Source organism: Schistocerca gregaria, chromosome 2 (genome assembly GCF_023897955.1).
Source record: "Schistocerca gregaria isolate iqSchGreg1 chromosome 2, iqSchGreg1.2, whole genome shotgun sequence".
In the NCBI taxonomy this organism is placed as follows: domain Eukaryota; kingdom Metazoa; phylum Arthropoda; class Insecta; order Orthoptera; family Acrididae; genus Schistocerca; species Schistocerca gregaria.
Window position 1 is genome coordinate 301,764,783 of NC_064921.1, and position 16,603 is coordinate 301,781,385.

At 40.9% G+C, this 16,603-nt stretch overlaps 1 protein-coding gene across 4 annotated transcripts in view; it reads right to left on the bottom strand.

The window, feature by feature from the left end:
* LOC126336923 (uncharacterized) overlaps positions 1-16,603 on the bottom strand; it is a 191,808-nt gene that overhangs the window by 14,493 nt on the left and 160,712 nt on the right. For 2 of the 4 annotated variants that reach the window (XM_050001076.1, XM_050001077.1), the window contains exon 8: positions 13,766-13,950. In XM_050001076.1, coding sequence (XP_049857033.1) covers positions 13,766-13,950 — 185 coding nt within the window. Of the gene's footprint in view, positions 1-13,765; positions 13,951-14,062; positions 14,439-16,603 lie in introns of those variants that run through there. The other 2 variants (XM_050001078.1, XM_050001079.1) reach the window with 1 other exon arrangement.

Consider the following 16,603-nt stretch of genomic DNA (forward strand, 5'->3'; position numbering starts at 1 on the left):
TTATTTATTTATTACATAACATTGATTAGCAGACATCTTATAAAACAAAATTTTAAATTATTTATTATTTTTAATTAAGCCTGTTACAACAGAATTCTGCATACAAACACTATTATTTAGCTTCAACGTGTCAGAGATTAAGATATAATATGTACATAAATATGATTTGCAATGTTCATTAAAAAAAAAAAAAAAAAAAAAAAGATGTTTGACTTCCGTAATGCCACAGTGACGAATAGAATACAGTTGTGTATTTTACTAGCTTTTGAGATTTCATTTCTGAACAAAAGTAAAATAATAAATTAAAAGGATAAAGTGGAGACATTTAGTTATAGTATAAGATGTAAATATATGTGATTCAAAAAAATTAATTTTCATAATGTATTCAAAACAATGTAAAGTGTATTTTCCATAAGGAAGACCAGGGAAAGTAACAGACTTGACTGCAGTAGTTGGTCATGTGACCAAGCTCTGGAGTAGGCAAGCAGAGTGGTCTTTTGACACAGTTGTTGGTGTAGTGAATATAGTTTTCTGATCATTGTCACTGGAACAGCCAAGGTTTTTGTTGACAAGATTGGGCGGTTGATGAGCTGCTTGTGATAAAGTGGTTCAGGATAGTGGTAGTATGGATTTATTGTGATTTTAATTGACTGTGTGGTGTCGATCCATGGATTGATAGGCCAGAACATCAAATGTGTATCATGTCTTCGAGTTGAGCTTTGTTTTGTATACCTCCGGGACCTAAGTTCCCACCTAGTCTTTGACCTATATGTTTGTCATGTAATAAAAGTATTGATGATTAGAAGAGAGAAACATGGTCATTACCATACCACCCTAATATTCCCTTAAGTGGTGACCCCGAAGTTAGAATAATCCGTCGAACCGAGTACAAAGTGACTACCGCGCCAGCTTCCGCGTTCCACGTGGACCTTTGTCTGCTACACAATGGCCTTCTACAACACACCGCTGCCGCCTGGTTTTCACTAGCAACAGCAACTAAATTCAAGCACTCCAGCTGTAGTCAGTGCCTGACATGAATTTCCGCAGTCCTATAGCCTCGAGAACCCAGGGACCTCGTCAGGTGCAGTGGTTTTGAACATGATGCCAGCGGTCTCCACCTCCATCTTTGTTAACCCTGAAGTGCTTCAGTTTTCACCGCACAGCAGTGCAAGATACCAGTACACACTGATACCGAACTTTAATTCAAGTACTGTAAATAGTGGGGAGCATAGTTTTAATAATGAGCCACAACAGGACTCCTTTTTGAACGTGCAAGCTCCACATGTGTATCACTCCGTGCCAGTTGCACACTACGTGAATGGCATTCGCCAGCCTGTTACTCCGAGTGTTCATCAGTGCAGTAATTTGAGCACGTCAGGTTCCACCAAGCTCATCAGTGACTCTGTGATGGACAATTTCGTTGCAGATGTGGAGGACCAATTGCAAAATAGCCTGTCGAGGACCCGCAGTGACCAATTAGACCTTCTGCCGCAACAACCCGTCCCGCTTCGCTTCCTGCTAACGGATTTTGCTTCCCCTCCAGCTACTATGAACACAGCTGGCACATCTGCTTCCTCTCTAACGCCCTCACGACACAGAGTTAACTTTGACTTGCCTACTTCTGCGTCCGCGAGTGGCTGCCCGCATTCTTTGACTGCCAGTTCATCGAATCTACCGAAACTTCCGGCATTCAAACCTGTTAAACCAGAATTCTGGTTCAACCTGGTCGAGCAAACTTACGTTGTCTGTGCCTTGATGGCAATGCCCGTTTCACATGCCTCATGAACCACCTCTACGACCAGGTCGACTTAGTTTATGACCTGGTTAAGTCACCTCCTCCAAACGAGAAGTACGCTACAGCTAAACAAGCAATACTGGAACATGTCTCCAAGACAAGAAGAGAAAACGTTTAACAGCTCATCTACGAAGAACGCCTTGCCGACAGATCTCCGTCCCAGCTGTGGTGGTGCCTTCGACTTTTTGTCTGGGAATGCGACATGCCAGACGCCACGCTCACCGAGATTTTACGGAAAAGCTGCCTCTGTCTGTCCAAATGGCCATCTCCACCTAAGAAGATAGACCAAATAGTGAGCGCTTGCACGCCGCCGACTGAGCTTACTCCACTCTACTATGTGAACACCTGGCCCAGCAGTCTGGCAGCTACGCCAGTTTCCAACCACAACCAGGGCTCCAACGTGGATGTCCCACTAAACCTAAGTCTTTCAAGCTTGTCGCACTACCAGCACCTTCACATTTGCACAACAACAGCACATCTGACGCCGCGGAAGATTCTGGGCCACCGCCGTCTGAACGCTTGCAGGAGTAGACATCCATCATAAATACTGTTTCTTCCATGCAAAATTCGGGGAACAAATACGGAATTGTAAACCGCTGTGGGCTCCTACCCAAACTTCAACCGCAGACAGGCAGCGGTGCCACCTCCTGCGACGTAAACAACAGGCGCCGTCCCACGCTCCATTCTGTGTCCAACACTAATGCTTCGACTGGACGAGTCTACGTCTGTGACTTGAACTCTGGCACAAACTTTTTCATCGACACGGGCGCAGATGTTTCCCTACTTCCATCTCGTCTTACTACCGAAAAGGTCTGACTACACAAAACTGTCCTACGTGCTGTAAACTCATCTAGTTTGTCGCACTTAGGTTCTACTTCATATGCAGAGTCCCTCTCGCCTGAGTGCAACCTGAAGTGGTCCTTCCTGGTGGCTGACATCAATGATCCCATTTTGGGCATCGACTTTCTACGACACCACAAACTGTGGCCTGACCTCATCAAGAATACAGTGTACTACCACCCCACACAGGAACACATCCCATGTGCTTCGTCGAGTGTCAATAGTACTGCTAAACAGGTCCACTTAGCTAGGAAGTGTAATAACCCCTCCTCCAAGCTCTTGTCATGGACCAATAAGTGGCTCATGGAGATTCTTAGGCTACATCGTGTCAGCTAAGGCCTCACTCCTCCAGAGGGTAAAATCAAACCTGTTTTGGATTTGCCATGCCCTCACTCGTTTAAGGACTTGCGCAGATTCATCAGAACAGTTAACTATCATAGGAAGCACTTGCCTGCTGCAGCTGAGTTTCAGGCTCCCCTAACAGACGCCCTTGCTGGCAAAAATACACTGGTAACCGCCCGGTTCCCTGGACCCCTGACATGAGAAAAGCTTTTGACAAACTGAAGCAAATCCAGTGACTGTTGCCCACCCACATCCAAATGCTACATTTTTTATTACCGTGGATGCCAAACCATCGGAGATACTACCTCTCCTTTGCAGTTCTTTTCTAAGAAGCTCAACCGCGCTCCATAAAAGTACTCAGCCTTTGATAGGAAGCTCTTGGCAGTTTATGAGGCTGTGAAACACTTTCGTGCTGAGGTTGAGGGCAGTGACTTCTGCATTTTAACCGCCCATAAACCTTTGGTTGCTGCTCTAAAGACCCCCCCGACTGACCCCCCCACCAAGACGCTTCCGTCATTTGGACTTTATATTGCAATTTACCTCTGACATACGATACATCAAGGGTGCAGATAATGTGGTCACAGATTTTTTGTCTCGTGTTGGCGCTCTCACAACTCTGATAGACCTCTCTAACTTGCCTCAGCTGCAGTCTGCCAACACGGACATTATGGACCATATTTCCGACCACAGCTCATCACTCAAACCTGTGTGATCCACCTTTCCCTGTGTCACAGGTGAGGTTTGGTGTGACAAATCAACTGATACACTTCATATCCAAAGCTCTACAGAAACAAGTGTTCGACAAATTACACAACCTAGCTCATCCAGGTGTGAGAACCTCTACCAGACTTAATTCAGAGCACTTCATCTGGTGCGACATGCGTCGTGACTGCCAACCCTGGGCCCGTGCCTGCATTCCATGCCAACAAAATAAAGTTTCGCGGCACACATTGCCCCCACTAAGCAGCATGACCGCTCCTCCCAGTGGCTTCCAGCACGTTCACATCCCCCCTCTGAGGGTTACATATACGTGCTATCTATTATAGACAGAACCTCTCATTGTGTGGAAGCTGCCCCACTACCCAATATTACATCCGAATCAGTGGCACGATCCTTCATAGACACTTGGATTTCATGCTTTGGCTGCCCTGTTTACTTGACGACCGACCAAGGCCATCAATTTGAGTCTGCCTTGTTTTCTGAACAATGTAGAAAGAAAATTCATTCAACAGCATACCAACACCAAAGCAACAGCCTCGTGAAATATTGGCATAGCACGCTTAAGACGGCCCTAGGTTGGCACGGCCTCCTTTAGATGGAAGCCCTGCCATTCGTCTTACTCGGTTTACAGACCAATTTCAAGAAAGACCTTAAAGGCTCAGTGGCCGAGTTCATCTACAGCCAGTCCCTTACACTGCCAGGCAAACTTGTTGCTCCTACTCCAGTTGCCAAACCCTCGTAACTGCCGTCCTTAGTAGAACAGGTGAGGTTACACTGTAACAAGCTCCAACCCCCTGCCCCCTTCCAGCCACACTCTGTCGCACACATATGTTCACAAGGTGCTCAACACTTGCGAATTTGTGTTCCTGACGACACTGTAAAAGCCCCATTACAGCCCCCTTACACAGGCGCATACAGAGTTGTCAAACAAACCAATAGCACAATGGACATCGTAATTAAGGGCTCAGTAACTACTGTCTCCCTCAACAGGGTTAAACCTGCTCACATCGAGTTTCCCCCTACCTCACCTACTGTCAAAGAGACCACGCTCTCTGGCCACCCTCGGCCTTCTTCCTCTGCTCATGATCCGAGTAAACTACACCAGCCCCATCAATGAGCTCACACTCATTCCGGGGTTTTCCACCTCCCAGCTCCCATAGTAGAGGTCCCAACTCCCAGGGCTCTAATATAACAGTTCCATCTTCATGCAACAGCATACCGTGCCGCTCTTCTAACCAGTAGAGCCCGCAGGTTCCTGCTACACCCACTCAGACCTCACCGTCTGACACTCACCCCTCTACACACAGCACACTGCCCTCACCATGCTCGGTTTCCCCACCCCACCGGCTCAGCATACTTCTCCATTAGCAGGTGCCACTTACGAGCTTTCTACCCACGTTTATCCTAATGACATTTGTGGGTTATCTATCGCTGTTAGTGGTGATACCGCATTAGTGCTGCTTGCGTGTGACGATTCGTGTGACTTGTTAGGTGGTGTGTCACAACGTGTAGTGAAACATTTCAAAATCTCTCGAAGTCCTACATGTGGCAACCTACGTGCTTAAGTTAGGCCAAGTGGAAAGGTGATCATTAGGTTCCCTGCCGACGACACCCTTCCACACCAGTGCTCCCGCACCAGCCGACGACTACAACCGCCGACGTCGCTTCAAGACTTCAGCATCAGGATTCCAGGATTTGCTCCATGCTCTCCTCCCATATGGCCCACGCCATTAGAGATGTAGGAACTGTAACCCACTTAAACTCTCGCCAACCCCCCCCCCCACCCCCTCCCTTTGGGTACGTACTCCATACTGCAGGGGGGAACTATCTGGCGTCCACAGATCGATAGACCAGAACATCATATGTGTATCATGTATTCGAGCTGATCTTTGTTTTGTCTACTTCTGGGACCTCAGTTCCCACCTAGTCTTTGACCTGTATGTTTGGTTTGTAATAAAAGTATTGATGATTAGAAGAGAGAACCGTGGTCATTACCGTGCCACTTTGATATCCCCTTAAACTGCATTAGGATATTAAAGTATTAAGAGGGATGGGTGTGAGAAAGTAAACTGAATTAATTCATAAAGACAGTAAGTGAGAAACCAGTTGGTGAAATAAAATCTGGTTGTGATGATAAATTTGAAGAGATAAAAATCTGAAATTGGCAAGAATAGTAAGGAACTGGGAAATATAATCAGTGCTGTGTGTAATAAATTGATCAGCTGGAAAATAAATTTGCAGAAGTAGAAAATAATGTTAAAAGGGTTCCAGAACACTCTAATAGAGTAGAGGGGTGGAAATAGTGTTATGAGAAAAAAACAGAAGCTGTGCAAAGTAGCCTTCCGGGTCAAATTCAGGTGGAGGTACAAAACTGCACATTACTTGAAAGACAGACAGAGGCAGAAATTAAATTAATCAAAGTGGGAATTTCTGACTTTCATAAGAGAATCTGCAATAATAAAAGGGAACTAGATGGGGAAATGAATTTATTGAGGGAAACAATTATCTTTGCAGCAGCAGGGAATGGGAATGTGTTGAGATGTACTATGGGACATGGATATTGGTGAAAACTAGTGGGGAAAGTAAATACCATGCAGTTGGCTTGGCTTTTTGGCTGCATCCAGAGATGACTTTGTGACAGGAAAGAGTGATGTGGCAGGAATAAAATTTGTTAAGATACCGTTGGAAGGGGGTGCTTAAACATGGGCAGCCAAAATGCAGATAAGGTTTGTGATCTTTGAAACTTTGTTCTTGAATAAATACTGGTGTCAGTCAAAACAACTAAGATAGCAGAATGATTTTTTAAATGGACTTAGTTATAAGAGTGGAAAGGAGAGTACGAGAGAGGTTTGTTTGTTAGAGAACTGAATAAATTACATTGTTTGGACAGACCACTGGGTATGCTAACAGAAATTTCAATACTAAAGAAAAGGTTAACAGAGCACTTGCAATGGGATTTGATTCATAGTGCAACAAAGTCAGCAGAGGAATTTCTAAATTTTGTGGAGAAGATGACAGGGCTTTATGTTATAGATCTAGATATATGGAACAGAGGGAGAATGAATGGAAGGTATTGTGAAAGGGTAAATATTAAAAAGGAGTACAGTAATTAATGACAGTAATTAATCACAATAACAGGTGTAGAGAGCATATAAATGGTCAAAATAATCAGGATAGAGATTGGAGAAGCAGACCACAAAAGGATAACAGAAATTTTGGAGGGAGAAGGAACAGTTTTGATCAGAGGAGTGATAGGGCAGGTATGAGAATAGGCGAATTGACAGATGCAAATGGACAGGATAGGCAGTCAAAAACTTAATGTCTGCATGGGGAACAGTAATTATGACATGGACAGCACCAGACAAGGACATGATGGGATCAGGAATAAAATTAGCAAGGAAAATAAAGAAGTTGGGAAGTGTCATATGAATGTTGTCTTAAGTAATCAAAGTTTTGGGGAGGATTTAATAATTACAGAAATAGAGATAAAAAGAGAAAATGGTACATAGGTCAATACCAGTAATGAACAATGCAATTTTAGCAATGATGAGATTATTTAAGAGAGCAACAGAATCAGAGGACAATATTGGTTTAAGTGGAACAAAATTCATTGACATATCAGAGACAGATGTTGTAGTTTCATCAAAAGGGGAAACAGAAGTGGGTATAGAAACAAGGGCCAATGTTCACAGTAATAATGGGTGTGATGAAGAAAGGAAAGAGGTAATGTCTCCATTGAATTGCAGGGAGAATTATGCAAAAAGTAGAGAAAGGATTATTCATTGTTTGAATTATTTGGTGATAATGTTGATGAGCCTGTGGTTGCAGGTGATAATTATGGAAATGGAGATGTGCAATGATATGGAAACTGCTATAGTTTTCCCTGAGGATAAAACTGAAACCTATGCTTTCTTAAATGGTGAGCATGCAAGTCTGAATGATGTCAATTGTAGTTGATAAGGACAGGAGGAGGCTGATTGTGATTTAAATAATCATATGCAGAGTTACACAAGGCTTTGTTGCCTGAAGAATGGGATGAATTAAAATTTAAAACTGCCAATAAATAGGAGGAACAAAGTGCTGAAGAGGTGGGGGGGGGGGGGGGGGGGGGGGGGAAGGGTAGCGTCTTTGATTAGTAATCAAAACATCGTCATACCAGGTTTTGAAACCCGCCACTGCTTATTTTGATTAATAATCAGCATTTGGCAGCCAAAGACGTCTGGTATAAGAAGTCACCGTCATTCTGAGAATGGCCTTGTCAAAGAGGATGGAGGAGTGGACAGAGTTCAGGGCACTGTCTTGTCTTTAGGTTGGGAAACTGCCCCTAAGGGCAAATGAATCAGCAATGATCAATGGTATGAGGATGCAGACGGCAATAGAAACCACTGAATTAAAGACAAATAATGTGTATCCACAGGCCATGTGGCCTGTAATTGAAACAGTGTCGTGATGATCTCTCCATTGGCAAAAGATTTTGGAATAGTCCCCGCATTTAGATCTGTGGGAGGAGACTGCCAAGGGGGAGGTGGCCATGAGAAAAAGATTAAACAATCAATGAAAGGGTGACATTCTACGAGTTGGGGTGTGGACTGTCAGAAGCTTGAAAGTGGTGGGGAAGCTAGAAAATCTGAAGAGGGAAATGCAAAGGCTCAGTCTAGATGTAGTAAGGATCAGTGAAGTTAAATGGAAAGAAGACAAGGATTTCTGTCAGATGAGTATACGTTAATATCAACAGCAGCAGAAAATGGTATAACAGTTGTGGGATTTGTTATGAATACAAAGAAAGGCCAGATGGTGTGTTACAGTCAACAGTTCAGTGACAGAGTTGTTCTTGTCAGAATTAATAGCAAACCAACACCGACAATAACAGTTCAGGTATACATGCCAACATCGCAAACTGAAGATAAAGAGATATAGAAAGTACATGAGGATACTGAAAGGGTAATACAGTACATAAAGGGAGATGAAAATCTAATAGTCATGGGGGACTGGAATGCAGTTATAGGGGATACAGGAGAATATGGGCTTGGGGCAAGGAATGAGAGACGAGAAAGACTAATAGAGTTCAGTAGGCCCAATAAATTTCAGCTAGTAATAGCGAATACTCTGTTTAAGAATCACAAGAAGAGGAGATATAATTGGAAAAGATCAGGTGATATGGGAAGATTCCAGTTAGATTACATCATGGTCAGGCAGATATTCTGAAATCAGATACTGGACTGTAAGGTGTACCCAGGAGCAGGTATAGACTCAGATCACACTGTAGTAGTGATGAAGAGTAGGCTGAAGTTCAAGAGATTAGTCAGGAAGCATCAGTACACATGAAAGTGGGATACAGAAGTGCTAGGGGATGAGGAGACATGCTTGAAATTCTCTAAGGCTTTAGATACAGCAGTAAGGAACAGCTAAGTAGGCAGTACTGTTGAAGAGGAATGGATAACTTTAAAAAGGGCAATCACAGAAGTTGGAAAGGAAAACATAGGTACAAAGAAGTTAACCACAAAGAAACCTTGGGTAACAGAAGAAATACTTCAGTTGATTGATGAAAGGAGGAAGTACAAAAGTGTTCAAGGAATATTAGAAATACAGAAATACAAGTCGCAGAGGAAGGAAATAAATGGAAAGTGCAGAGAAGCTAAGATGAAATGGCTGCCTGAAAAATGTGAGGAAATAGAAAAAGAAATGATTTTTGGAAGTACTGACTCAGCATACAGGAAAGTCAAAACAACCTTCGGTGACACAAAAAAGTGAGAGGGGTAACATTAACAGTGCAACAGGAATTCCACTGTTAAATGCAGAGGAGAGAGAGGATAGGTGGAAAGAGTACATTGAAGGCCTCTATGAGGGGGAGATTTGTCAGATGCGATAGAAGAAGAAATAGGAGTCGATTTAGAAGAGATAGGTGATCCAGTATTAGAATCAGAATTTAAGAGCACTTTGGAAGACTTAAGATCAACTAAAACAGAAGGTATATATAATATTCCATCAGAATTTCTAAAATCATTGGGAGAATTGGGAACAAAACAACTATTGATGTTGGTGTGTAGAATGTATGAGTCTGGGATATACCATATGACTTTTGGAAAAATATCATCTATACAATTCCGAAGACTGCAAGAGCTGACAAGTGCCAGAATTATTGCACAATGAGCTTAACAGCTCACGCATCCAGGTTGCTGACAAGAATAATATGCAGAAGAATGGAAAAGAAAATTGTGTATGTGATAGATGATGATCAGTTCGGCTTTAGAAAAGGTAAAGGCACCAGAAAGGCAATTCTGATGTCATGGTTGATAATGGAAGCAAGATTAAAGAAAAATCAAGACACGTTCATAGGGTATGTCAACCTGAAAAAAGGGTTCAACAATGTAAAATGGTGCAAGATGTTCAAAATTCTGAGAAAAATAGGGGTGAGCTATAGGGAGAGATGGGTAATATACAATTTGTACTAGAGCCAAGAAGTAATAAAAGGAGTGGATGGCCAAGAATGAACCGCTCAGATTAAAAATGGTGTTAAGACAGGGATGTAGTCTCCTCCCCCCCCCCCCCCCCCCCCCTACTGTTCAATCATACATTGAAGGAGCAATGATGGAAATAAAAGAAAGCTTCCAGAGTGGAATTAAAATTCAAAGTGAAAGGATATCAGTGATAGGATTCGCTGATGACATTGCTATCCTGAGTGCAGGTGAAGAAGAATTACATGATATGCTGAATGGAATGAACAATTTAATGAGTACAGAATATGGGTTAAGAGTAAATCAAAGAAAGACTAAAGTAATGAGAAGTAGGAGAAATGAGAACAGTGAGAAATTTAGCATCAGGATGGATGGTCATAAGGCAGATGAAGTTAAAGAATTCTGCTACCTAGGCAGCAAAATAACTAATGACAGACAGAGCAAGGAGGACATCAAAAGCAGACTGGCCATGACAAAAAGGGCGTTTCTGGTCAAGAGAAGTCTAATTGTATCAAACATAGGCCTTAATTTGAGGATGAAATTTCTGAGAATATACATCTAAAGCATAGCATTGTATGGTAGTGAAACATGGACTATGGGAAAACCAGAACAGAAGATAATTGAAGCATTTGAGATGTGGTACTACAGGTGAATGCTGAAAATTAGGTGGACTGAAAAGATAAGGAATGAGGAGGTTCAGCACAGAATCGGAGAGGAAAGGAATGTGCGGAAAACACTGACAAAGAGAAGGGACAGGATGATAGGAAATCTGTTAAGACATCAGGGAATGGCTTACATGATAATAGAGGGAGCTGTAGAGGGCAAAACTATAGAGAAAGACAGAGCAAATAATTGAGTACATAGGTTGCAAGTGCTACTCTGACATAAAGAGGTCAGCACAAGGGAGGAATTTGTGGTGGGCTATATCAAACCAGTCAAAAGGCTAAGGCCACCCCCCCCCCCCCCCCACACACACACACACCCCCAAAAAAAAGGGCCTTATGCAGACTAAAGGCAATGAGGACTGGAATTAACACATATTAACTAGCAGTGAATAGTGTCAACCAAAGTCAGTTTTCCCTTGTGTGATGTAAGTGTTATGACATCATATAAATCTAGAGTAAGAAACAAAAGCGTGTATAAACTGAGTTAGATATAAGGTGACGGACAAGCTGGCTAATAGGCTAATACACAACAACAATATTAGCACACACCTTTGTGGGCCAATTAATAAGTAATCATTTGGAATTTTAACTGAGGAGTGTATTCTTGGTACTACTTTGTCTCAAATGTGATGGGCAAAATTGACACAAAATGGGAGTAAGTCACAAATTCAGCCGTCTGTTGAGTGCTATATGGAGGCAAGCAGTGGAGAGCTGGTTTTTTGTTGTATCTGTAGAGGCTAGGTGAATTGAGAAGGCTGGACAGAGCTGCAGTGTGAGTAAAGCAGCTGAGGTCTGGCTTGTCTGTGGACAGAGCATGGCACTAGGGAAAACCCAAAGCTAACACACCTGGCAACAAAGGATGTGAATGCCAAGGTGGAATGGAAATTGAATTACATTAAAAGTATGGCATATCCACTAAAATAGCGAAAACTGCCTACAGTTGAAGCACAGAAAATGAAAGGACATTTCTGGAATTGTTGGAAGCCCCACCCATACAATGCTATCCTTTACCTTCCCTGCCCCCTCAAGATTGTTGCTTCCACTACATGTGACAGTTGCATTCTGATCCGAGCTGCTAGATTTGAGGTCATGTGTGTGTGAGATGTACTTGGTGTTGTTAATGAATGATGTGTGTTTCTCTTTCTTTTTCTGATGAACACTATCGTCAAAAACCAATGTGTAAGTGTCTTTCAATTCTGCCTGTCTACAACTTAATGTATCATCTTTATGGTAGTACTCTATCTTTTCCTTACATTGTTCACATCACAACCTGGAGTTTCCATTGTTTGATAAAATTATTACCATATTTATACGACTCTGATTTAGAAGTCATTAAAGTTTAAATGTTTATTTATTTATAACACATAGTAACTGTTAGAAGGCTTCTTATTAACACATATGACACACCAACAAATAGGGTTGACATCGGTTATATGATAAGCAAGCTTGTTGTGCAATATGCGCAAAAACAAATTGTTAAATTATTTATAATTTTGAATTAAGCTGTGATACAACAGAATTCTGCACACAAACACTATTATTTAGCTTCAGCATGTTGATCTTGCAGTAGGGACTATGATGTAATAATTTATGTAAATATGATTTATTATGTTCATAAAAAACAATTAAGGAATGTGCTTTGAGTCTCACGGTGCCACAGTAGAATACAGACATGTATTTGACTAGCTAATGTAATTTCCTTTCTGAACAAAAATAAAATAATAAATTAAAAGTATAAAGTGTAGACATTTAGTTATTGGATAAGATTTAAATAAATGTAGCTTTAAGAATATGTTAACTGATGTTTCATAATCTATACCAAACAGTGTAAAGTGTATATCTGAGAAAGTGGGCCAGGGAAAATAACAGACTTGACTGCAGCAGCTGACCATGCGACCAAGCTCTGGAGTAGGCAAGAAGAGTGGTTTTTTGTTGCTGTCATTGTTGGAGTGAATATGGTTTGCAGATTATTGTTGCTGAAGAGCGGAGGTCTGTGTCGGTAAGACTGGGAGATCAATGAGCCATTTGTGATAATAAGGTTCAGCATAGTGCTAGTATGGACTTGTTGCAATTATAGGTGACCACATTGGGACACTAAAATAGTAAGCAAGTAAATATTAGGAATGAACACTAGATCGCGTGTTGGTGGAATTTAGAAAACACTGCGAAGTGTTTAAATTGTGTTACATGTACTGCAAACTCTGACACTTGTTAGCGTCCAGGACCTTTTATTCAGTGTCTTGCTAGCTGTGCTCTTCTCTATACACTGATTCATGAAAGTATCTGCTGCAAGTCTACTTTGAAATGTATGGCCACCTTTTTGTAATGTTTCCTCTGTTTGGTTCTTTGCTTGCAAGTAAATTTGCAAATTGAATTTAAACCAATGCATTAGGGATCTCATTTCCTGCCAGGTATATATCTAGAAGTCTCAAAGTGTTCAAAAACATAACTGGACTAATATTTTTCCCAGTATTTATAGCTGTGTTTTTCTGATTGCAACACTGTTGCCAGCAGTTACCAGTGATTCTAAGAATATTCAAACTATTTTGTTGACAGTATTTGACACAATTATTTTAAAAGTCCAGATAATTAATTTTGTTCAGTGATTAACATCTATTCTGTGTAATTATATGTAGAATATTTGAAGATGTTCAACACCGGATAAAATTATTGACATTTTTAAAAAACTATGATGGAAGACTACGCCTAAAATAGTTTCAGTAATGGTGTCTATTTTTTAAACCATAAAATCCATGAAAAATAAAATATTTATTCAGAACACACAAAGCACCAGAAATAAACATTCTGGATGTGTTAAATGCACAGTTAACTAGTCATAATTCAAATCCGGCTATTGATATCTTTTTGTAAATCTGTTGCTAATTTACTGATGAGGGTTGTTCTTTGTTTGGTTAATATAATGTAGTCACAACTGTGACAAGTCTTACCTCCTGCAATTTGAATGGTCTATAAAACGGCCCTCAGTGATGCAGAATGGATGCTGTGGCGCCTGAGTGTTGGTGATAGCTGGTGTCACTGATGCTTCTTGGACTGGAGATGGTGCAGCCTGTTTCATTTGTGAAGTTGCTGTGGTAGCTGGAGAGTTTACATGAGGAGGGCTTGTGATGCTCTCCTAACAACAGGAAATTTAACTGCTTCACAATGACACACATAACAACAACATTATGATAATGTAGAAAAAAGTCTTGATGAAAGGTTATAGTTTGATTACTACACACACGGGATCCAGTTCTGTTGTATATTTTTTGCAATTCCAGGAAGTCGAAGTTTATTTGTTACACTCTATATGTATCATTTATTACATAATTATGAGCATTACATAACACTGATCTACACAGTATGACACTTCACTTGCAAAAAGCAGATTTTATGAAATGTTCCCATTTAATATACAGAATCATTTGTTTCAGTATGTTATGCATTTGTAGCAATGAAGGGTTTCACTACAACTTTACATAGTCTGTAACAGCTGTAGTTTACTGTGTACTGGGTTCCATTTCATATGTGAAGATTAATGAGAATGCAAGAAGAGAAGTTTGTCTTTCACCGGACAGAGTATTCAGCATACACTGGCGACTCACCAATTCTGGAGATTCATCACTGTTAAACAAAAAAGATCAATACTGTTAAACAAATAAACAAGTTTTGAAATGAAAAGAGAATGTTGTTATTACTTTAGGAACTCACGGAAATGTGGAGTATATTTAGTTATAAAACTAGCTGGTTTTGAACTTAGACATTTAAGGTAAAATGAACTACTTGTATGAGGGTTGACTGAATAGTAATGCCTCCACCTTTGTAACTCTTCAACAGTTGGCAGCATTGGTATGCGGCAGGTACTGGGTTGTTCCGTAGCCTCTTCTCTACAACTCCAGTAGGCAGAAAGCCTTAGCACTGAACATTTGTCTTGTTACAGTGTTGAGTATAGAACCCTGTGCAGATGGTTGGTCGATGCGATTTAAGCAACATGCAGTCATTGAATTTTTGATAGCAGAAGGTGTCACCCCAAAGGAGTTTCATCAGAGAATGAAAGCAGTTTATGGTGATTGTGTTGATGTGAGTACTGCACGTTGTTGGGTGAGTAAGTTTAAAGGTGTTGAGGCGGGAACATCTGACCTGTGTGACAATCGAAGAGTTGGACGTCCTGTGATACCAAGCAAAATGTTGACAGATTGATTCAAGATGATCGTCATCAACTCAGAGAGAATTTGCAAGCACAATTGGCATTTCACAAGAATGTGTGGGTCACATTATTGCTTTGCTTGGCTATTGGAAGATCTGTGCACAATGGGTAGCCTGGATGCTGATTACTGAAATGAAAGGGCACCACTGTACAGCATCCTCCATACAGTCCAGATTTAACACCGCCTGACTTTTATCTGTTCCCAGTAATGAAAGATGATCTGTGGGGTCATCATTATGCTTCTGACGAAGGCGTGGAGAGAACTGTGAGACTATGGTGCGGAAACACAGTGTTGACTTCTTCCGTGATGGCTTCATAAAACTTGTTCATTGTTGGCAGCAATGTCTCCAAGTGGCTCGTGATTATGTGGAGAGGTGAATATTGGTAATTAAAGATAATGTTCTAAAGATTATTTGTGCATTTGATTTATTAAAACGTTCCCATTCAAACCCAATTAATGAAGCATTACTTTTCATTCAATCCTCGAATCATTTGCTTGGGAATATGTGGAAATGTGTATTTCACGGATAATATCAGTCAGAAATGGATCAGATTTTATTCAAACAATAATACAGAAATTAAGGTGCTTACTTACACCCTATAATTAAACTAGCACAGATAATTTTATGATTTATGACTGGGTATTAAGTACTTATACACACATCCTTTCTTGTATATACTGTTACAATTAGTCACTGAAACACACATTAACATGAGAAGAAGAAATATACTAAAACTTAAAATTGAAAAATAAATATATAAAATGGTCACTAGATTAGCTGGTCACTGCAGCTATGCATACCATCTGCTGGTATTCCTTGGGCCTTCTGATAGGCACAGGAGCTGTCACAATAGCAACATATCTGCATGAACTATTGGGGTGATGCAACACATTTGTTTATGTGTGTGTTTTACAATCTGTTCTTATAAAAATAATGGAAGGAGTAAAGGTAACTGTAGCAATGTGCTGTTAACTACACTCACCAACCACACCATATATAAATCAGGCCACTGTGGCAAATGTAGTGCATGTGCTGACATTAGAACAGCATGTCTGCAGTCAGAGAAACCTGATGTGGATAGCATCTTTTTAAGAACATGTTTGGGCATCCAAGGCCCTCAGATGTTAAATATTTTCCACATAAGTAAATACTGTCATTGTATGCTATTATATCTCTTTTACAGTCATTTGTCTATCTCTTTTACAGTCATTTGTCTCCTTGTGTTCCTATTTATAACACAAGTGGCAACATTGAGGGTTAAGTTTTTGTGTGATTTGGATTCTGTGTTTTTTCTGCTGTTTGGCTCTTACATGAAGGCTTTACTCCAGTCTCTTTTGCATCAACTTCAGGTGCATATGGCTATGTTGGAACAAATGTTGGCTGCATTATTCAGGCTAGCTCATTTGGCTTTACCAACATTTCATAGCATTCCGTGTGTCTGACACAAAGGTCTGTAAGGCTTTTTACTTATTTTGAATACTCAATCACAAGTATCACTCATTGTACCAATGTTCCTACGGAAAACCAGCATCACTTTCTTTTGACAATCTGTGAGGTTTGCTACCCTCCTGTCACCACAA